Source organism: Salmo salar, unplaced genomic scaffold (genome assembly GCF_965601325.2).
Source record: "Salmo salar unplaced genomic scaffold, fSalSal1 ptg000414l, whole genome shotgun sequence".
Classification (NCBI taxonomy): Eukaryota; Metazoa; Chordata; class Actinopteri; order Salmoniformes; family Salmonidae; genus Salmo; species Salmo salar.
The window spans coordinates 792154-816464 of NW_027675380.1; the positions used below are offsets into that span (position 1 = coordinate 792154).

The 24311-nt window shown below is 40.6% G+C and overlaps 2 protein-coding genes across 2 annotated transcripts in view; both read right to left on the minus strand.

The window, feature by feature from the left end:
* LOC145875995 (uncharacterized) overlaps nucleotides 1–24311 on the minus strand; it is a 459138-nt gene that overhangs the window by 377520 nt on the left and 57307 nt on the right. The window lies entirely within an intron of this gene.
* LOC145875978 (uncharacterized) lies at nucleotides 1575–14207 on the minus strand. Its single transcript, XM_082971754.1, has 2 exons — nucleotides 13591–14207; nucleotides 1575–5567 (listed from the first exon to the last, which is right to left on the minus strand). Exon 2 carries the CDS (start codon nucleotides 5387–5389, stop codon nucleotides 4664–4666), a length of 726 nt encoding a protein of 241 aa, XP_082827880.1. The 5' UTR covers nucleotides 5390–5567; nucleotides 13591–14207; the 3' UTR covers nucleotides 1575–4663.

The window sequence follows — 24311 nt, forward strand, 5'->3', positions numbered from 1 at the left end:
TGGTGTCTTTTCAGTTGCACGTCTCCCTTAGCTGGGGCTCAGACACTTGGGGCCCAGAGAGGGGAGAGGTCAGACTTGTTGTCATGGGAATGTGTCTTTACCTATTTCTTAAACCATGTGAAGGGATGGCGTGATTACTGCGGAACCAATGACTTGTCTGTGAGCAAGTCACTCCCTCCTTTTCTTTATTGGGGGGAGGATTATGGCAGTAAATGGACCCTTGTATGTCCTCTCTTAGATCTCGCACTTATCCTGTGATAATATATGGCCTAGAGGCTCACTCCCTCCAGTGAGCCTGTCCAGGAGTAGGGTCAAGAGGGGGTTTGCTTGAGATGGGAGTATCTAGAGTTGACAATTGATATATGCCATTGGATGAAATTGTTTTTGTTCAATACCGTAACAGGGAGGGACAGTTCTACGGGGACCAGATACTGGTCTATATAATGAACCCTGTTGACATAGCAGTTACTGTCTGATGTGTTTTATTGATATCTGTCATACAAAACTTAACCTTTGTGAACTGTTACTAAGTATCTGTGGTTTGTCAATGTACGTTGAAGGGGGCTGTATCGTTGCTATAAAAGATCCCTGTAGCCATTCTGTCATCACCTTCCTGGTTCATTCGAGAGAGTGTATTATTGAAGGTCAAGAACTTTTGCAAAAGTATCTTAAGTATTAAAGATGTAGTTTAACTCGGACTGGTGTGTTTGTAACTCCTCATTTGGTAATGCGGAAATTAGCCACCACAACAGTCACACAACTCTCATATCACAGTCACACAATGCTATTCCCAAACATACCTAATCAATTAGTTGTTTTTCAACAATATTTTAACCTGCAGGAATATTTCCACATTTCTATCTCATGGTTAGTTCCTAGGATAATGCAACTCATACATTTTTCATTACTTCTAAAATGGGGTACAGGTTTAAAATAATTACAGGTTTAGAATAAGTACAGGTTTAAAACAAGTTTCCATAAAGCCAACATGGCTTTACTCTCATTAACATAAGTTTCCAATCTAGAGCAGTTCTCACTTTTGTGATAATGAACTAGCTAACGTTAACTAACTATTACAGGTTTAAATCAAGTATATGTTTAAAATAATTACAGGTGCACCTTACTAGCTTATACTATATCATAAATGGTCTTAACTAGTAAACACAGATTCTAGTTTTCATTCAGTTCACAGATGGCTGGCTGGGCTTTACACCTCCAAGGCGGCGGCGGCGCGCCCCCCCCCCCCCCCCCCCCCCCCCACCCACCCAGGAATACACACTCAGAGCCTAAAAACTCCACTTTGCGTGCTTCGCTCACACTCTTTTTTTTTTTTTAACTACGTTCGAGATGTGGTATCCACTCGGCTCGCTGCCTTTCAGATCAAAGGTGGGACCATCTGCTCCGTTCCTGAAGTGTGGTCTCCCTGAGATCCCAAGTTAGAGGGATCCCTGGTGCACCATTTACCCAGGTCACCAGGAGCGGTTACCAAGTCTAGATTCACATCCCCGTCGTCAAATGTGGTTAATTTCTTTAATATCAAATGAGGAGAGACAAACTTATCACACAAGTCAGAGTTAATCTTAAACTAAATCTTTATTCACTTATTAATAAGGGAGCAGGTCAATACAACACACAAATATAGGGTGAATCAATTGAGGGCTCTACGATAATGATGGCTGGTCGACGAATCACCCCCAGATGATTCATTGAGAGATGAATCACCCCCAGATGATTCGTTGAGAGCCACGATACAAAAGTACAAAGGTCTTTTACAGCCAAGATACACCCCTTTCAACCTACATGACCAACAACAGATGTATAGAACGGGTCACAAGGTTAACATTTGTATGAAAGATACTTATAATTCTCAGCAGACAGTATCTGCTGTAAAAACAGTACTCTTTGTGTAGAGACCAGGGTCTGGCCCTGGGGTCATCTCTCCCTGGTACCATATAGAACAGAAACATTAACTCGTGCTCTGGAATGCAGTCTCTTTAGGTTTTATCACCCAAAAGACATTGTAAATCTCCTGTCAGTGTTTTCTCCCAGAGGCCCATCCTCAGTAGAACACAGACACAATAGTTCTAAGAACCCTCTATTCTGTTGCATCAAACAACCATTTGATGCAATAAAAGTATTATTACATAATGTTGCAGTTTTGCTCTCAGTGTCCACTGAAAGTTGACTAGTAACAACAACTGGGAGCTAAAAGACACCCACCATGAGACCCACTAAATCTGCCCAAGAAGAGGCAAACAAAAGAAAAACCCACACCAAACTTAAAGACAGGAAGCAAACCAAAAAGGTGGAGCAACTAAAGGTGTTGACTCTCCACATGTATCAAGACAACTGGAGCACTGGGCCAGACACTCTTAAATAGAACCTGGACCAGCTCAGGTGAAACACCTTCCCACTAACGAGATGGACAAGCCAGCACAGGTGTAACACATACTGACTAACGAGGTGACACCAATCAGTGCGTCCTACGTGCTAACGAGCTAGACGTGCTGACGGGCTAGACGTCCTAACGAGCTAGACGTGCTAACGAGCTAGACGTGCTAACGAGCTGTACGGGCTAACGAGCTAGACGGGCTAATGAGCTAGACGGGCTAGCGAGCTAGACGGGCTAATGAGCTAGACGGGCTAACGAGCTAGACGGGCTAACGAGCTAGACGTGTCAGCATTTAAAAACAAGAAAAACACATTTCTAAATAATATATATATACAATCGTAATATTTTTGATCCTTTTTCTTTATCCTTTTTCTTACTATAGAATCCTAAAACTCACTAGCTTCTAGAACTCTCGTCTTCCTAAAACTCACTAGCTTCTAGAACTCTCGTCTTCCTAAAACTCACTAGCTTCTAGAACTCTCGTCTTCCTAAAACTCACTAGCTTCTAGAACTCTCGTCTTCCTAAAACTCACTAGCTTCTAGAACTCTCGTCTTCCTAAAACTCACTAGCTTCTAGAACTCTCGTCTTCCTAAAACTCACTAGCTTCTAGAACTCTCGTCCTCTTGGAACGAGTCCAAACAAAACTCATCTCCAACACGTAAAAACATGCAGTCATAATAAATTGTGATCCATGGCAACTCACTGGCTAAACGCAAAACACAAATCTTTTTGACTGCCCACCTTTGAGACAATCAGAAACCAAGTTGTCCTTACCACAGACATGTCTGATTTCAAGAGGAAACTCCTGCAATATCCATAGTAACTTTTCACCTCACTGCAGAGCTTCTCTCTCTATTCAGGGTTCACTAGATAGGCATGTTGTTGGATCGGGGCCCAGTCCCCAATGTCATGCTCTGGTACATTTGGTTTGGCACATCTGAGAATGAACCCTGATATTCTAAAAGCAGGATAACAATGTCAATATAATTGTACCCAGAAATTGTCAGTTGGTTGCATAAATAATTATGATTACTAAATCTTACATGAATATTACACATGAAATATAAAAACCAAATGTACACCCCTTTGTTAATATGTATTAGCAATAATTCACTTAATGGCGAGGCATAAAATGTATCTTTGTCAGGCTTAATGTTTGAAATATGAGGTGATTTGAGTCATGCTTCTTCAGTAGTGGAATGTTGTAAATAAATACTGGAGTGATGTAGGATTGCTCATATATTTGATTATTGTACTGTGACTATGTGTTTAGGCTGTAAGTATGTTGAAATTAAATTGTTTTCTTTTCAACTTTCAACTAAAACCAAACTTATATTGAATGTCGGGCATAGTCTTATTTTCAACGACATTTTGCTAGGTGAGATATCCCCAATGTCACAGTTTAAACGTGTCCAAATCAGTAGTACAAATGCAGAAACAGTTTGTGATAAATTGAAAACCTAAACATAAAATGTAATACATACACAAACATCTGTCACAATAATCATATTACTTGTATTATTTAAAACAAGCACCTTATAAAACTGTACAAGCACCAAAAACACTGTTGTTTTGACAAGTAGCAATAAATCACTAATATCGATTAGGGGGGAAATCAGGTTGTACGTGCTGTTGAAACTAACACAACTAAAAAATAAACATATGGAAATGGCAGATGTATTTTACCTCACGGGTTAGAGGACAACCTGCAGAAGACAGTCAGCTACATTTTGGAGTGATGCATTTAAATGTAGGGGTCACTAAACAAAGGAACACAACACTTATTTGTCATCACTCATCAATATCATGTTGAAATCATTTGTACGACAGGAGGGAGATGAGGTTGCACATCCTGTTAAAACTAACAGCTCAAAAATCACACGGAATCTGGGAATAATGTGTACATCCCTGGTTAGAGGACAATTTATAGAAAACAGCTAGCTACATTTTGAAGTGATGGATTTTGATTCCAGTGGGTCACCAACGTGGTAAGTGTAACACAGCTCTTTTTTTGTTAGTCACTTTTTGTTAAATCTCATAAATAGTAACTCTTCCATTACAGAGCCTGGATTTTCCCCCTGAGGCTAATATCCATATCATGTTGAAATCAATAGAACAGGGGACAAACGTTTAGGGTTCTACATTGTGACATCATTAAAATACTCCTTCTACAATGTTAAAACATTCTACATTGTGACATTATTTCATTGATATCATGAAACAACTCCTTCATGTATTTTCTGATGTTTGATCAGAGATCTTTAATCAGATTATCTCTGGTCACAGCTATAAGGTTTCTCTCCTGTGTGTATTCTCTGGTGTTTAGTCAGATGGCTAGATGAAACAAAACTCTTCCCACATTGATCACAGTTATAAGGTTTCTCTCCTGAGTGTATTCTCTGGTGCACTGTCAGCGCTCCAGATTGACCAAAACTCTTCCCACATTGACCACAGCTATAAGGTTTCTCTCCTGTGTGTGTTCTCTGGTGTACAGTCAGAGAGCCAGATGTAGTAAAACTCTTCCTACAATGATCACAGCTATAAGGTTTCTCTCCTGTGTGTGTTCTCTGGTGTGATACCAGATGGCTAGACATACCAAAACTCTTCCCACATTGACCACAGCTATAAGGTTTCTCTCCTGTGTGTGTTCTCTGGTGCACTGTCAGCGCTCCAGATTGACCAAAACTCTTCCCACATTGATCACAGCTATAAGGTTTCTCTCCTGTGTGTGTTCTCTGGTGTGATACCAGATGGCTAGACGTACCAAAACTCTTCCCACATTGATCACAGTTATAAGGTTTCTCTCCTGTGTGTATTCTCTGGTGTACAGTCAGAGAGCTAGATATAGTAAAACTCTTCCCACATTGATCACAGATATAAGATTTCTCTCCTGTGTGTGTTCTCTGGTGTGATACCAGATGGCAAGATTGACCAAAACTCTTCCCACATTGATCACAGCTGTAAGATTTCTCTCCTGTGTGTGTTCTCTGATGCATTTTAATGCCTGATGAGGTGAATCTCTTCCCACACTCAGAGCAGCGGTGAGTTCTCTTCCCTGTGCATCTCTGCAGGTGTTTCCTGAGGTGTTCTATCTGGAGAGACTCTTCTCTGCCTCTTCAGCATCACGAGGTTGTTGAGGCTCCCCAGAGGATCCAAGATAGTGAAGTATCTCTCCTGTGTGAACAACAAAGTCAGACAGATGATATAAAGGCCCACAACAGCGGTAATCCACTGTAAAAGGTGATGCCAACAGCGGAGCCATGATGTTGGACAACAATTGACGTCTGTAATGAATGTTAAAATTATTTGACATTTGTCTTAAAATGAGCAAGAATAGTCATATTTTGTCTTGTTTTCACATTAGTAGTAACATTAAGATTGTAGGCTAGAAATAAGTTATTCATGTTGTTGAAACTCTAAGCAGTGTGCCAGACGACTTTTGGTCTCCAATATAGGCCCCTTTCTGTGTTAGCTAAAATTGCGGCATGAGGGCGATGCACATGCAATTTGGTTGTAGAAACTCCTCCCCACTAATGAGGAAACCGATATTTATGGATGTAGTATATCTGGTAATGAGGAAACCACTAGTTATGGATGTAGTATATCTGCTAATGAGGAAACCACTAGTTATGGATGTAGTATATCTGGTAATGAGGAAACCACTAGTTATGGATGTAGTATATCTGCTAATGAGGAAACCGATATTTATGGATGTAGTATATCTGGTAATGAGGAAACCACTAGTTATGGATGTAGTATATCTGCCTGGAGCAAAAATGATGAGAAAAGATTTTCGTTTTTCACAATGTATTCTGAATGTGAATGGGGGAAAACTCAGGGGAGTAACCTCCATTTCCAGGTTGCTTATGAGTTCATTTCACACTACTTTGGATTATAATTGTAAGGCTCGTTTGAATCTCCTGCTTAATATGTTTGCGTTATTGTCGCAAATCAACCGCTTTGTACTTAAAAAAACACTTCAACCAGAAAAAAATGCTCTTTGGCTTTTCCATCAAGGTGACAATGAGGGTTTGTACACTGTTTGTTTGCAAAATTTGCCCATAACATCACCTAACAACAAATATAGGAAAATAGCTCTGTGTTGTACAATAGCCTATCCATCAAGGAACAGTTCTCTACACATGAGCTAAGTATCTCTGTGTATCAAGTATCTCTATGACCAAAGTAAGAATGTTGGATCCAATGTGGAGCACGGCATAACTTTCTTTACCAGAGTAATGAAAGAAGAAGCACTTTGGTTGTTGTTGCATGTCGTGATGTTTGTCATGCGACTGTCATTCAGAAAATGATTTCCTGGATCAGCTGATGATAGTTGAACATGTCACTAACTAAACAGCTACAGTATTAATTATTATGTGTAATTATTGAAGAACCGCATTAATGACAGTATCCATTTGGGTGTCAATAAAGTTACGATATATATATATATATTGACCTTTATTTAACCAGGTAGGCCAGATGAGAACAAGTTCTCATTTACAACTGTGACCTGGTGAAGATAAGGCAAAGCAGTGGGACACAAACAACAGTTATACGTTGGATAAACAAACGTACAGTCAATAACACAATAGAAAAGTCTATATACAGTGTGTGCAAATGGAGTACGGAGGTAAGGCAATAAATAGGCCATAGTAGCGAAGTAATTACAATTTAACACTGGAGTGATAGATGTTCAAGTAGAAATAGTGGTGTGCAAAAGAGCAAAAAAACGTAAATAAAAACATGGGGATGAGGTAGGCAGTTGGATGGGCTATTTACAGATGGGCTGTGTACAGCTGCAGCGATCGGTAAGCTGCTCAGATAGCTGATGCTTGAAGTTAGTGAGGGAGATATATGTCTCCAACTTCAGCGATTTTTGCAATTCGTTCCAGTCATTGGCAGCAGAGAACTGGAAGGAAATGCAGCCAAAGTAGGTGTTGGCTTTGGGGATGACCAGTGAGATATACCTCCTGGAGCGCATGCTATGGGTGGGTGTTGCTATGGTGACCAGTGAGCTGAGTGAAGTCGGCCTAGCAAAGACTTATAGATGACCTGGAGCCAGTGGGTTTGGCGACGAATATGTATACCAGGTCGATTAGAAAGGCCTGCTCGCAGAAGTGTTCTAGGGAGCATGTGACAGTGATGAGGGGTGGCCGTTTGACCGCAAACCCATAACGGATGCAGGCGATGAGGCAGTAATCGCTGAGATCCTGATTGAAAACAGCAGAGGTGTATTTGGAGGGCAAGTTGGTCAGGATAATATCTATGAGGGTGCCCATGTTTACAGATTTAGGGTTGTACCTGGTGGGTTCCTTGATAATTTGTGTGAGATTGAGGGCATCTAGTTTGGATTGTAGGACAGCCGGGGTGTTAACCTCACTAGGGTAGGGGGCACTTTGGCACTGCCAAAGTAAACTTGGTAGATTTGGATAGAAAACACTCTAAAGTTTCCAAAACTGTTAAAATAATGTCTGTGAGTATAACAGGCCTTCCCTGTGGCTCAGTTGGTAGAGCATGGTGTTTGCAACGCCAGCATGGTGTGTGCAACACCAGCATTGTGGGTTTGATTCCCACGGGGGGCCAGTACAAAAAAATGCATGAAATGAAATGTATGCATTCACTACTGTAAGTCCCTCTGGATAAGAGCATCTGCCAAATGACTAAAATGTAAATGTAAATAACAGAACTGATATGACAGGCGAAAACCTGAGAAAAATCCATCCAGGAAGTGGGATTTCTTTTTTATTTTTGTAGTTTTCCATTGACTGCCTATTCAGATTCCATTGACTTAGGTCTCAAATTGCATTTCCTATGGCTTCCACTAGATGTCAACAGTCTTTAGAAATAGTTTCAGGCTTGCATCCTGAAAAATGAGAGCGTAAGACCACTCTGAATGAGTAGACCATTCAGTGTCCCAGAGATTTTTCATGCGCGAGACTGAGAGCGCGCCTTTCTTGTTTACCTTTTATACTGAAGACGTTATTGTCCGGTTGAAATGTTTTCTATTATTTAGGCTAAAAACCTGAGGATTGATTATAAACATCGTTTGACATGTTTCTACGAACTTTACTGATACTTTTAGGATTTCTGGTCTGGCTGTTGTGACTGCCTTTGAGCCTGTGGATTACTGAACAAAACGCATGAACAAAACGGAGGTTTTTGGATATAAAGAGAGACTTTATCGAAACAAAACAAACATTTATTGAGTAAATGGGAGTCTTGTGAGTTGCAACGATATGAAGATCATCAAAAGTAAGTGATTCATTTTATCGCTATTTCTGACTTGTGTAACTCCTCTACTTGGCTGGTAACTGTTTGTAATGATTTGTCTGCTGGGCGCTGTTCTCAGATAATCGCATGGTATGCTTTCACGGTAAAGCCTTTTTGAAATCTGACACCGTGGTTTGATTAACAAGAAGTTAATCTTTAAACCGATGTATAACACTTGTATGTTTTATGAATTCTTATGAGTATTTCTGTTTTTGAATTTGGCGCTCTGCAATTTCACTGGATGTTGGCCATGTGGGACGGTAGCGTCCCACACCCCCTAGAGAGGTTAAGCATATCCCAGTTTAGGTCACCTAACAGAACGAACTCTGAAGATAGATGGGGGCCAATCAATTCACATATGGTGTCCAGGGCAGCTGGGAGCTGAGGGGGGTCTGTAACAGGCGGCAACAGTGAGAGACTTATTTCTGGAGAGATTCATTTTTTAAATTAAAAGCTCGAACTGTTTGGGCTTAGACCTGGAAAGTATGATAGAACATTGCAGGCCATCTCTGCAGTAGATTGCAACTCCTCTCATTTTGATGGAAAATGTTGTAGTTGGGGATGGAAATTTCAGAATTTTTGGTGACCTTCCAAAGCCAGGATTCAGACACGGCAAGGACATCAAGGTTGGCGGAGTGTGCTAAAGCAGTGAGTAAAACAAACTTAGGGAGGAGGCTTCTGATGTTAACATGCATGAAACCAAGGCTTTTACGGTTACAGAAGTCAACAAATGAGAGCGCCTGGGGACACACAGGGCCTGGGATAACGTCTACATCACCAGAGGAGTAGGATGAGGGTACGGCAAAAGGCTTTCAGAACTGGTCGGCTCCCTCTAGTCAGGTTATAGTGATGACTGGCTCCCTCTAGTCAGGTTATAGTGATGACTGGCTCCCTCTAGTCAGGTTATAGTGATGACTGGCTCCCTCCCTCTAGTCAGGTTATAGTGATGACTGGCTCCCTCCCTCTAGTCAGGTTATAGTGATGACTGGCTCCCTCCAGTCAGGTTATAGTGATGACTGGCTCCCTCTAGTCAGGTTATAGTGATGACTGGCTCCCTCTAGTCAGGTTATAGTGATGACTGGCTCCCTCCCTCTAGTCAGGTTATAGTGATGACTGGCTCCCTCTAGTCAGGTTATAGTGATGACTGGCTCCCTCCCTCTAGTCAGGTTATAGTGATGACTGGCTCCCTCCAGTCAGGTTATAGTGATGACTGGCTCCCTCTAGTCAGGTTATAGTGATGACTGGCTCCCTCTAGTCAGGTTACAGTGACGACTGGCTCCCTCTAGCCAGGTTATATTGATGACTGGCTCCCTCCAGTCAGGTTATAGTGATGACTGGCTCCCTCTAGTCAGGTTATAGTGATGACTGGCTCCCTCTAGTCAGGTTATAGTGATGACTGGCTCCCTCTAGTCAGGTTATAGTGATGACTGGCTCCCTCCAGTCAGGTTATAGTGATGACTGGCTCCCTCCCTCTAGTCAGGTTATAGTGATGACTGGCTCCCTCTAGTCAGGTTATAGTGATGACTGGCTCCCTCTAGTCAGGTTATAGTGATGACTGGCTCCCTCCAGTCAGGTTATAGTGATGACTGGCTCCCTCCCTCTAGTCAGGTTATAGTGATGACTGGCTCCCTCCAGTCAGGTTATAGTGATGACTGGCTCCCTCTAGTCAGGTTATAGTGACGACTGGCTCCCTCTAGTCAGGTTATAGTGACGACTGGCTCCCTCTAGTCAGGTTATAGTGATGACTGACTCCCTCCAGTCAGGTTATAGTGATGACTGGCTCCCTCCCTCTAGTCAGGTTATAGTGATGACTGGCTCCCTCCCTCTAGTCAGGTTATAGTGATGACTGGCTCCCTCTAGTCAGGTTATAGTGATGACTGGCTCCCTCCCTCTAGTCAGGTTATAGTGATGACTGGCTCCCTCTAGTCAGGTTATAGTGATGACTGGCTCCCTCCAGTCAGGTTATAGTGATGACTGGCTCCCTCCAGTCAGGTTATAGTGATGACTGGCTCCCTCCCTCTAGTCAGGTTATAGTGATGACTGGCTCCCTCTAGTCAGGTTATAGTGATGACTGGCTCCCTCTAGTCAGGTTATAGTGATGACTGGCTCCCTCCCTCTAGTCAGGTTATAGTGATGACTGGCTCCCTCTAGTCAGGTTATAGTGATGACTGGCTCCCTCCAGTCAGGTTATAGTGATGACTGGCTCCCTCTAGTCAGGTTATAGTGATGACTGGCTCCCTCCCTCTAGTCAGGTTATAGTGATGACTGGCTCCCTCCCTCTAGTCAGGTTATAGTGATGACTGGCTCCCTCCCTCTAGTCAGGTTATAGTGATGACTGGCTCCCTCCCTCTAGTCAGGTTATAGTGATGACTGGCTCCCTCCCTCTAGTCAGGTTATAGTGATGACTGGCTCCCTCTAGTCAGGTTATAGTGATGACTGGCTCCCTCTAGTCAGGTTATAGTGATGACTGGCTCCCTCCCTCTAGTCAGGTTATAGTGATGACTGGCTCCCTCTAGTCAGGTTATAGTGATGACTGGCTCCCTCCCTCTAGTCAGGTTATAGTGATGACTGGCTCCCTCCCTCTAGTCAGGTTATAGTGATGACTGGCTCCCTCTAGTCAGGTTATAGTGATGACTGGCTCCCTCCCTCTAGTCAGGTTATAGTGATGACTGGCTCCCTCTAGTCAGGTTATAGTGATGACTGGCTCCCTCCCTCTAGTCAGGTTATAGTGATGACTGGCTCCCTCTAGTCAGGTTATAGTGATGACTGGCTCCCTCCCTCTAGTCAGGTTATAGTGATGACTGGCTCCCTCCCTCTAGTCAGGTTATAGTGATGACTGGCTCCCTCCCTCTAGTCAGGTTATAGTGATGACTGGCTCCCTCCAGTCAGGTTATAGTGATGACTGGCTCCCTCTAGTCAGGTTATAGTGATGACTGGCTCCCTCCCTCTAGTCAGGTTATAGTGATGACTGGCTCCCTCCCTCTAGTCAGGTTATAGTGATGACTGGCTCCCTCTAGTCAGGTTAGAGTGATGACTGGCTCCCTCTAGTCAGGTTATAGTGATGACTGGCTCCCTCTAGTCAGGTTATAGTGATGACTGGCTCCCTCCAGTCATTTGTGTGTTTTAATTATTTAATCAAATAGCATGCTCAAAGCATCAGACAAGTTCAGTACATATAGTTGATTTTATTAAAACACATGGGGTGATTGGTAGAAAGAACAGATGACTCTTGGTTGACCAAGATGTATTTTAGTTGGGGACAGCACTAGAACATGATGTTGGGGCTCCAGAGTGGCGCAGCGGACACTGCATCTCAGTGCTTGAGGCTTCACTACAGACACCCTGGTTCAAATCCAGGCTGTATCACAACCGGCCGTGATTGGGAGTTCCATAGGGCGGCGCACAATTGTCCCAGCGTTGTCCGGGGTAGGCAGTCATTGTAAATAACAATTTGTTCTTAACTGACTTGTCTAGTTAAATAAAGGTTACATTTAAATACATTTAAAAAATAGAGTTTCATGACCATCCATTTTTTACAAATCCGGCAAGGCACCAATTTTGAGAAGGGTTTAAAACAAAGGTTTCAAACCAATTCATGAATGTAATTGAATCTAGGTATGTCTTGCCTTTAATGTAATGGCATGAAAAACAATTGGCTGAATATTATACAATGACTTATCAACAGCTCTAATAATTTGCCTCCACAGGAAATCTACACTGGCAGTTATAGAATATACTATATATCCTAGAAACCTGGTTAAACTATCATTATGACATCATGGATGAATTCTAGAATATACTATATATCCTAGAAACCTGGTTAAACTATCATTATGACATCATGGATGAATTCTAGAATATACTATATATCCTACAAACCTGGTTAAACTATCATTATGACATCATGGATGAATTCTAGAATATACTATATATCCTAGAAACCTGGTTAAACTATCATTATGACATCATGGATGCATTATAGAATATACTATATAGCCTAGAAACCTGGTTAAACTATCATTATGACATCATGGATGAATTCTAGAATATACTATATAGCCCAGAAACCTGGTTAAACTATCATTATGACATCATGGATGAATTCTAGAATATACTATATAGCCTAGAAACCTGGTTAAACTATCATTATGACATCATGGATGAATTCTAGAATATACTATTTATCCTAGAAACCTGGTTAAACTATCATTATGACATCATGGATGAATTCTAGAATATACTATATAGCCTAGAAACCTGGTTAAACAATCATTATGACATCATGGATGAATTCTAGAATATACTATTTATCCTAGAAACCTGGTTAAACTATCATTATGACATCATGGATGAATTCTAGAATATACTATTTATCCTAGAAACCTGGTTAAACTATCATTATGACATCATGGATGAATAAATTTGAGTGGTTACACTCCTCCTTCCCCCATCCCTCAGCTGTTTACCAAACCAAGCCTCTGGGCAGCCATTTTGTTACTGTTGAAAAAACCCACACAACCCAGCAATCTGCAGTTCAAACAACAACAAAGCTGTCATTCCACCACTGTTTTGGTAATAAGATGATTATGGGGCTGGAGAAATGTAACTACAGACAGACAGACCTATGGATGCAAGGACTGACCATCCATGATATCAACATTATAGTTTTAACCATGTTGAGGCTATACAGTGTTGATTTACATTGTTTCTAGACATTGGAGTAAAAAAAGCCTATTTGGGGTTCTGATGGGGTACAACAGTTGAACTAAGCTCATGATACGTGTTATATTCTTCAAGAATCAATGGGTATAAATAAATAATTAAAAAGTCACAATATGGATGTAACAATTGCAGATTTCCCCTTTAACACCACACATCAGTTCAACAACTGCAGAGTTTGTGCCTCTGTATTTAAGACAGTACTTACTAGTGTTAATCAGGGCCCGTTCATCGTTAGAACCATTGGATGCCTTAACATGCCTTTGGGAAACCGGGCCCAGATATCCAGTTTCCTCCTCTTCTTCCTTTTTCGATGTGACAGTCATCTCCCCCTCCTCCTCTTTCACTCCAAAAACTGCATCCTCCTCTTCTTTTACTGTAACATCCTCCTCCTCCTTCACTCTGAACACGTCTTCCTCTTCTTTCACTGTAACGTCTTCCTCTTCTTTCACTGTAATGTCTTTCTCTTCTTCTTTCACGGTAACAGCCTCACCCTCTACTTGTTTTTGTATTGAAACAGCCTCCTCTTCCTCCTCCTCTTTGAAGAGAGCTTCTTTCTCCGTCCAGCAGGCCTCATCTTCTTTAGCAGGAGGAGAGTAGCTTAGTGAACTCATGGTCGGAGATGTTAGTTAGCTAGGCTAATGCTAACTTAACCAGCCCGCTAGCTGACTAATAACAACAACACCGTAAATATGAAATTAAATCGGATAACTAACTAGACGACAGAAGTGGGTTTAAAACACAGTGGCTAATATACACTAAAGCGTCTAATGAGCTTTATTGTTCGGCTATTTTGTCTAGCAAGCTACCGTGGTGTCTGACTAACTGTTGCTACTGTTGAAAGAAGCTTTCCGTCCACTAGATTATACGTCACACCAACAGCATTACCTTAAATTCCCAGACCGCCATCTGCTGACTGGAGTGGGTAACGCAGTTGAGTAAAATGTTTATTTTATTGTCAGACAAAAAGTTAAAGTGTAGGAAGCATGAGTTTTTACTCACCAGTGTAACAACACAGCGTGGTTAAAGACTTAGTAAGCTAGTTGTAGTCACGATATGGTTACCTATAAGTACAAACAGTTATGTTTTTGCATTATTACAAATGTATTAACTTATTTCGGGAAATCTTCTAAACTACCCACAATGCACTATTTCCCAACGTCATATGTATTATCAACTCTATGCTACCGAGTTTGTATGCCAGTGTAACGGTGTAATGAAGTTACATTTAAAAAATGTATTTAACCATTATTTTACCAGGCAAGCCAGCTAAGAACAAATTATTATTTACAATGACGGACCTACCCCTGCCAAACCCCCTGCCCAAACCCTAACCAAGACGATGCTGGGCCACTGTGCGTTGCCCTATGGGACTCCCTATCACGGCCTGTTATGATACAGCCTAGTTTTGAACCAGGGTCTGTAGTGATGCCTCTAGCACTGAGATGCAGGACCTTAGACTGCTGCTCGTGTCTTTACATTACAGTCAGTGATAAAGGTATGGGATTCTGGGTAATCCAAAGCAGATTTATGGAGAATTTGGAAATTGAGTGGTCCTGGGATAGAAATGTATAAAGTTGACATTAGATCATAAACCATCCACCTTTTAAATCATAAATTAGCAATTTATGTTTTAGTAACTTCTGTTGTTGGTTTGGCCTCTCTTTATATGTTATTTGCCGAATCTCAGTTTTCCATGTGGGTTTTATGCTAAAGTTCCCTCTATCAAGTTGGTAGCAAACTGGAAAATGCATCTTCTTTAGGAGTGCTATTTATATCCTGATCATTCATCCACACTGCATCTTCTATAGGAGTGCTATTTATATCCTGATCATTCATCCACACTGCATCTTCTTTAGGAGTGCTATTTATATCCTGATCATTCATCCACACTGCATCTTCTTTAGGAGTGCTATTTATATCCTGATCATTCATCCACACTGCATCTTCTTTAGGAGTGCTATTTATATCCTGATCATTCATCCACACTGCATCTTCTTTAGCAGTGCTATTTATATCCTGATCATTCATCCTCACTGCATCTTCTATAGGAGTGCTATTTATATCCTGATCATTCATCCACACTGCATCTTCTTTAGGAGTGCTATTTATATCCTGATCATTCATCCACACTGTGTATCTCATCAATGCAGGTAATTTATGACATGTATAAAGTATGTGTTTTATAAACTCATGAACACCAGCCAGTTTATCAGCCCGGTTCTGTTAGTTTAGGTGGATTATACTTCTCCACCACCAGAGGGGAACATTGAGTAATATTCCAGGTTAATTTGATATATTTTGATTCTAAAATGGATGACAGTTTATTCTGATGTTGTATTTATTTTATTATAGTACATTAGGAATTAGTAGGAATTGTTAAATCCACCATGCGATCACAATAACTTTGATAGACATTTCAACAACAAAAAAGTTAGTATATTATACGGCAGATTTATGGAGAATTGCTATGGGAGTGCTATTTATATCCCGTCACTACTGATCATTCATCCATACTGTGTGTGTCCCATCATTTCAGCTTTGGAAATAAATGAACTATCCATTCATTGCTCCTTCCTGTGTTGACTCACTGACTTGAGAGACGGGAACAGGAAGGTCACACTAGGTTGATATATTGCTCAAGCTTACAAACGTTAACCACACCTTTCCATGTACTGTGTGATTGGATTATCTAGAGGGAACCCGTTAGCACGGTAGGCTCTGGTGCCTTCTTGCTGTGGGCTCAAATCGACAGAGGAAATCAACCTGCTTGCTACTTTTTGTTTTGACAACTTTTCATTAGGGATGTTATGTTTGATACCGGAGCTACGAGGCCTGCGTCCAAATCGCTAAGCAGTAAACTTCAAAGCAGTGTACCGATGCCTGTATCACTTTGGAGGTGTAAACAGGGCCCAGTCAGTAGGCTCTGAGTGTGTATTCCTGTGTGGAGGTGTAAACAGGGCCCAGTCAGGAGGCTCTGAGTGTGTATTCCTGTGTGGAGGTGTAAACAGGGCCCAGTCAGGAGGCTCTGAGTGTGTATTGCTGTGTGGAGGTGTAAACAGGGCCCAGTCAGTAGGCTCTGAGTGTGTATTCCTGTGTGGAGGTGTAAACAGGGACCAGTCAGGAGGCTCTGAGTGTGTATTCCTGTGTGGAGGTGTAAACAGGGCCCAGTCAGGAGGCTCTGAGTGTGTATTCCTGTGTGGAGGTGTAAACAGGGCCCAGTCAGGAGGCTCTGAGTGTGTATTCCTGTGTGGAGGTGTAAACAGGGCCCAGTCAGGAGGCTCTGAGTGTGTATTCCTGTGTGGAGGTGTAAACAGGGCCCAGTCAGGAGGCTCTGAGGCTGAGTCAGCTATCTCTGTAAACTGGATGAGAACTAGAATCTGTGTTTACTAGTTAAGACCATTTATGATATAGTATAAGATAGTAAGGTGCACCTGTAATTGTTTTAAACCTGTAATTGTTTTAAACCTGGACACCAAATGTTCCTGCAGGTTAAAATATTGTTGAAAAACAACTAATTGATTAGGTATGTTTGGGAATAGCATTGTGTGACTGTGATATGAGAGTTGTGTGACTGTGATATGAGAGTTGTGTGACTGTGAAATGAGAGTTGTGTGACTGATATGAGAGTTGTGACTGTGATATGAAAGTTGTGTGACTGTGATATGAGAGTTGTGTGACTGTGATATGAGAGTTGTGTGACTGTGAAATGAGAGTTGTGTGACTGTGAAATGAGAGTTGTGTGACTGATATGAGAGTTGTGACTGTGATATGAAAGTTGTGTGACTGTGATATGAGAGTTGTGTGACTGTGATATGAGAGTTGTGTGACTGTGATATGAGTCTTAATCTGTCGTTTGGATAGTAACATAGAAATATGCTTAATCAGATGATTGAAATGTGGATAATAAGCGGGATGATATTTTAGAAAGCAGCGGAAGGTCTATAGTTCCTGGGAGGCTTGATTTTGCCGTGGTCTCTGGGAGGTTAGAGAACCGTTGAGGATCCCATGGTCATTGTCTGGGAAACTAAAGTTTATTTTTGGTTCCGCTGGGAGGATGTTTGGAGAGATGCTTCGTTGCTATGGAGAGTCCCTGAAAAAGCAAATGGAATGGTTGTCGTGACTACCTGAGAATTTCTTACGTTTTCTATGGATTCTGTGAATATATGAAAATATGATGAATTGTATGTGTGTATAATGATTACTAGAGATTTGATGAAGTAATACTGGGAATATAATTAGATACAATTTAAACAACCCATATGTAGACGAACGTAGGCTTTGAGTTGGTATCTTTAATGGATCATTTGATAAAGATGAGGTTTAAGCATTATTAAACTGTCTACAAAGTCTGAGCAGTTGTCTCAGAAACTGATGGGAGTGTGTCCACTTTAGGGTAAGTTACCCTAACGATGTAACTATAAAACGCTTATTGGATTTTCTCCGTCCAGGTACTACATTTCAAATACATGTAAATCTACATTTGAAATGGGGGGGGGGGTTCTTCCTGGTATGAGAGGAGTTGGGGGGGAGTTTAGTTAGTTAGTTAACGAAGCTAACATTAGCTAGTTCATTATCACAAAAGTGAGAACTGCTCTAGATTGGAAACTTACGTTAATGAGTGTAAAGCCATGTTGTCTTTATGGAAACGATATACAATATATGGGAAAGAATATAGTTGAGGAAATAATCCAAACCTAGTTGTGCCTAGTTAGGACATAACGTTAGCTAGCTAGCTAACGGTACTGTACTGTAGCTCATACAACCCCGACGGTCAAACCCGGCTTTCTAATATTTACGTTCATTAACTATAGTAACGTTATGGAAGATATTCACAGAAAACTATCATTGTCTTCGTTATTGATTATTAGTATGTTATATTATTATTATACATTATTTCGAGACATATTCAGAGCCAAACATCAACACAACTTTACCTTTTTAACTGTTGTCGCATCCAAACTTGTCACCATCGTTTTCAGTTGTAATTGCGAAGTTCCCGGAAGAAGTCCAGCAACAACGGAGGTTCCTCGATGAACCCACCTTCTAACAAGTTCTTTGAAGAACCTTTTGGGGCTGTTTTTCATTGACCAAGAACCCTACGGTTCTTAGGGGATCTGAGAACAACTCCAGTTGAACCCTTCATTTTTAGAGTTGTAGTCGGCTCTATTTACTCTCAGATTCAAACATGATAATTAGCATCAACGATCAAGTCAGCTGCTGCTGCTCCAATACAGTACGAGGTGAGACGGTGAACTGATGTTGAACTGGGCAGTCAGCTGCTGCTGCTCCAATACAGTATGAGGTGAGACGGTGAACTGATGTTGAACTGGGCAGTCAGCTGCTGCTGCTCCAATACAGTATGAGGTGAGACGGTGAACTGATGTTGAACTGGGCAGTCAGCTGCTGCTGCTCCAATACAGTATGAGGTGAGACGGTGAACTGATGTTGAACTGGGCAGTCAGCTGCTGCTGCTCCAATACAGTATGAGGTGAGATGGTGAACTGATGTTGAATCATAATGATTAAGTTAATTAAAATGAATTAGTGATACTATTAAAAAATAGTATTTGTCATATTAAATATATTACTCTATTGTTATCATATAGAAACATGATGGAATATTGTACATCATATTAAATATATTACGCTATTGTTATCATATAGAAACATCATGGAATATTGTACATCATATTAAATATATTACTCTATTGTTATCATATAGAAACATCATGGAATATTGTACATCATATTAAATATATTACTCTATTGTTATCATATAGAAACATCATGGAATATTGTACATCATATTAAATATATTACTCTATTGTTATCATATAGAAACATCATGGAATATTATACATCATATTAAATATATTACTCTATTGTTATCATATAGAAACATCATGGAATATTATACATCATATTAAATATATTACTCTATTGTTATCATATAGAAACATCATGGAATATTGTACATCATATTAGCATCAACATACATTATTGTTTCATTCAATTTCACATAATAAGGATATTTAATATTTTCAAGTTCAGAAGTCAGAACTCATCACCTGCTATGTAAAAGAGACAGAAGAATGCACAATGGTCAATGCTATCTGGGATCCTTGGGACATCCCTACCCTAAACCCTAACCTTAACCCCTACCTTAACCATTTTAAATGTCAACTTCAAAGGTCTAGGGACATTCAAGGATGTATCTCTACCTGAAAATACATGATCTAAGTGATTGATAGTTGGTATTCAGCAGTCATAAAGCCTTATTTACTTTAATGAACTACTAAAATAGTGATTTTGTCAGACAGCAGCTCTACACTTTATTGAGTGACTGATCCATTCATCCTTCCATCCCTCCTCAGCCTTCCTCTCCTCTGAAGACCCAGTGAGGGTGGAGCTCAGTCAGAGAGCTGTTGAGGGACTGGTTAGGAAGAACACTTCTACAGCCAGAGAGGTGAGAGGTCACACATGGTTTAGATGGTAGGCTTTGGCCTTCCCTGTAGCTCAGTTGGTAGAGCATGGTGTTTGCAACACCAGGGTTGTGGGTTCGATTCCCACGGGGGGCCAGCACAGAAAAAAAGAAAAAAAGAAACATGTATGAAATGTATGTATTCACTACTGTAAGTCGCTCTGGATAAGAGCGTCTGCTAAATGACTCAAATGTAAATGTAATGCAAATGTAAATATTTATGTCCCCTTAGCGGTTCATCACGTCAGCTAAAGGGAATATGTTCCATCATCCATGTTTATTTACATTAGTGCAAATTGTCCACTGATATTGGTGTAATTTCTCACCCCTTTTGGCTGTATAAAAGTTAATTTCCCCTCAGACACACACATTTGTTCTTTGATATTATGAAGGTCATTTGTGTCAAATGTACTTTTCCCCACTCATTCACCCCATCTCTTTACATTGCTTATGCATATTCAGTGGCCTGACTGTGTCAAAGGCTCATCCTGGTAGATCTGAACCTAATGCAGCTTGGAGTGATCAGATGACAGATGTCACATTTTAGTGCCAGGTATAACTGAGGCCATAGATGCTCCATATCCATTACTTTGAGTGTTTTATATATTACTAAGTGTTAATTTCTGTGTTGCAGGGGCAGTCAATGTTTACCACTCCACCACACCTTCAGCAGGCTTCAAAAGTGGGATTGATACTGTTTTCATACTAAGAGGGACCAGGAGTCTGTTGATTGGTCAGTCATTGGGTTAATGTGTTGAAATCAAATCAAGCTTTATTTATACAGCACCTTTCAGACATGGATGCAACACAATGGTTTCACAGAAAAAAAACTAATTAAAAAAATGAAAATAAACAGAAATATTTAGTACACAACAAACAGAAGATTAACAACTGAAAGACTAATGAACATTCTAAGGAATTGCCATTGATTTAAATATTAATTGGATGCAATATCCAACCCAAAATATAAACTTGTTTTTAGGAGGGGCTCTGAAAGACATTATGGGGGTGTCCACTGAAAGTTGACTAGTAACAACAACTGGGACCTAAAAGACACCCACCATGAGACCCACTAAATCTGCCCAAGAAGAGGCAAACAAAAGAAAATCCCACACCAAACTTAAAGACAGGAAGCAAACCAAAAAGGTGGAGCAACTAAAGGTGTTGACTCTCCACATGTATCAAGACAACTGGAGCACTGGGCCAGACACTCTTAAATAGAACCTGGACCAGCTCAGGTGAAACACCTTCCCACTAACGAGATGGACAAGCCAGCACAGGTGTAACACATACTGACTAACGAGGTGACACCAATCAGTGCGTCCTACGTGCTAACGAGCTAGACGTGCTAACGAGCTAAACGTGCTAACGAGCTAGACGTGCTAACGAGCTAAAGTTCAACCTCAAAACATAAATGGAAAAACCAAAGCCTGTAACACCTTCCCCTTTAAGACAACAAATATATCCTATATTTTCGTTGGACAAGTTTGCTCACCACCAACAGAAAACAACTTCCATTTCACATTATAATCAACTACAATGCTTCACCTTCACCAATATAAACATGATGTCTACTGGCTGTCAACAATTAAAAACAAGAAAAAAACACTTACTTTTAAATAATAATATACAATAGTATTTTTTCACCTTTTTCTTTCTATAGAATCCCCCACCTTGGTTCACTTACTATAGAATCCTAAAACTAACTAGCTTCTAGAACTCTCGTCTTCCTAAAACTCACTAGCTTCTAGAACTCTCGTCTTCCTAAAACTCACTAGCTTCTAGAACTCTCGTCTTCCTAATACTCACTAGCTTCTAGAACTCTCGTCTTCCTAAAACTCACTAGCTTCTAGAACTCTCGTCTTCCTAAAACTCACTAGCTTCTAGAACTCTCGTCTTCCTAAAACTCACTAGCTTCTAGAACTCTCGTCTTCCTAAAACTCACTAGCTTCTAGAACTCTCGTCTTCCTAAAACTCACTAGCTTCTAGAACTCTCCTCTTCCTAAAACTCACTAGCTTCTAGAACTCTCCTCTTCCTAAAACTCACTAGCTTCTAGAACTCTCGTCTTCCTAAATCCCACTAGCTTCTAGAACTCTCGTCTCCTTGGAACGAGCCCAAACAAAACTCATCTCCAATACGGAAAAACGTGCAGTCATAATAAATTGTGATCCATGGCAACGCACTGGCTAAACACAAAACACAAATCTTTTTAACTGCCCACCTTGAGACAATCAGCAACCAAGTTGTCCTGACCACAGACATGTCTGATTTCAAGAGGAAACTCCTGCAATATCCATAGTAACTTTCCACCTCACTGTGGAGCTTCTCTCTCTTTTCAGGGTTCACTAGATAGGCATGTTGTTGGATCGGGGCCCAGTCCCCAATGTCATGCTCTAGTACATTTGGTTTGGCACATCTGAGAATGAACCCTGATATTTTAAAAGCAGGGCAACAATGTCAATATAATTGTACCAAAAATTGTCAGTTGGTTGCATGAATAAATATCATCAATAAATCGATTACTAAATCTGATCATGAAATGTAAATATGAAATATTTGGTTGCATAGTCATATTTTCAACGTCTTTTCAATGACATGTTGCTAGATGGGATATCCCCAATGTCAAAACACAGTTTTAAAGTGTCCAAATCAATAACCAATAAGCAGAAACAGTTTGTGATAAATTGAAAACGTAAACATAACATGTGCTATATACACAAACATCTGCCACAATAATCATATTACTTGTAATTTTTAAAACAAGCACCTTATAAACTGCACCAGAAACGCTGTAGTTTTGACAAGTAGCAATAAATCACTGATATCGATTAGGGGGGAAATCAGGTTGTACGTGTTGTTGAAACTAACACAACTAAAATAAACACATGGAAATGGGAGATATATTTTACCTCACTGGTTAGAGGACAACCTGCAGAAGAAAGTCAGCTACATTTTGGAGTGATGCATTTAAATGTAGGGGTCGCTAAACAAAGGAACTTATTTGTCATCACTCATCGATATCATGTTGAAATCAATTATGCAAGAGGAGGGACATGAGGTTGCACATCCTGTTAAAACGAACAGCTCAAAAACCACATGGAATCTGGGAATAATGTGTACATCCCTGGTTAGAGGACAATTTGTAGAAAACAGATCGCTACATTTTGAAGTGTTGCATTTTGATTCCAGTGGGTCAGCAACATGGTAAGTGTAACAGAATTCCTTTTGTGTTAGTCACTTTTTATTAAATCTCATAAATAGTAACTCTTCCATTTCAGAGCCTGGATTTCCCCCCTGAAGCTAATATCCATATCATGTTGAAATCAATAGAACAGGGGACAAACGTTTAGGGTTCTACATTGTGACATAATTAAAATATTCCTACTACAATGTTAAAACATTCTACATTGTGACATTATTTCATTGATATCATGAAACAACTCCATGTATTTTCTGATGTTTGATCAGAGGCCTTTTATCAGAGTATCTCTTGTCACATTAACCACAGCCAAAATATTTCTCTCCTGTGTGTGTTCTCTTGTGTTGAGTCAGATGTGCAGATCGACCAAAACTCTTCCCACATTTACCACAGCTATAAGGTTTCTCTCCTGTGTGTGTTCTCTGGTGCACTGTCAGATCTCCAGATTGACCAAAACTCTTCCCACATTTACCACAGCTATAAGGTTTCTCTCCTGTGTGTGTTCTCTGGTGTACTATCAGATGATCAGATGTAATAAAACTCTTCCCACATTGATCACAGATAAAAGGTTTCTCTCCAGTGTGTGTTCTCTGGTGTGATATCAGGCTGCTTGACTGAGTAAAACTCTTCCCACATTGATCACAGCTATAAGGTTTCTCTCCTGTGTGGATTCTCTGATTCATTTTAATGCCTGATGAGGTGAATCTCTTCCCACAGTCAGAGCAGCAGTGAGTTCTCTTCCCTGTGGGTCTCTGCAGGTGTTTCTTGAGGTGTTCTAATGTGGAGAGACTCTTCTCTGCCTCTTCAGCATCATGACGTTGTTGAGGCTCCCCAGATGATCCACGATAGTTAAGTATCTCTCCTGTGTGAACAACAAAGTCAGACAGATGATTAAAGGCCCACAACAGCGGAAATCCACTGTAAAAGGTGATGCCAACAGCGTAGCCATGATGTTGTACAACAATTGTCGTCTGTAATGAATGTAATGATTATTTGACAATTGTCTTAACTTCTCTAGGGTAGGGGACAGTATTTTGACGTCCGGATGAAAGGCGTGCCCGTAGTAAAATGCCTGCTACTCAGGCTCAGAAGATAGGATATGCATATTATTAGTAGATTTGGATAGAAAACACTGAAGTTTCTAAAACGTTTTGAATGATGTCTGTGAGTATAACAGAACTCATATCGCAGGCAAAAAACCAGAGAAGAATCCAACCAGGAAGTGTGGAATTCTGAGATCTGTAGT

Excerpts from the sequence above, each read along its gene's own strand:
- LOC145875978 (XM_082971754.1), bottom strand. The coding sequence starts at position 5,389 with ATGCATCAGAGAACACACACAGGAGAGAAATCTTACAGCTGTGATCAA.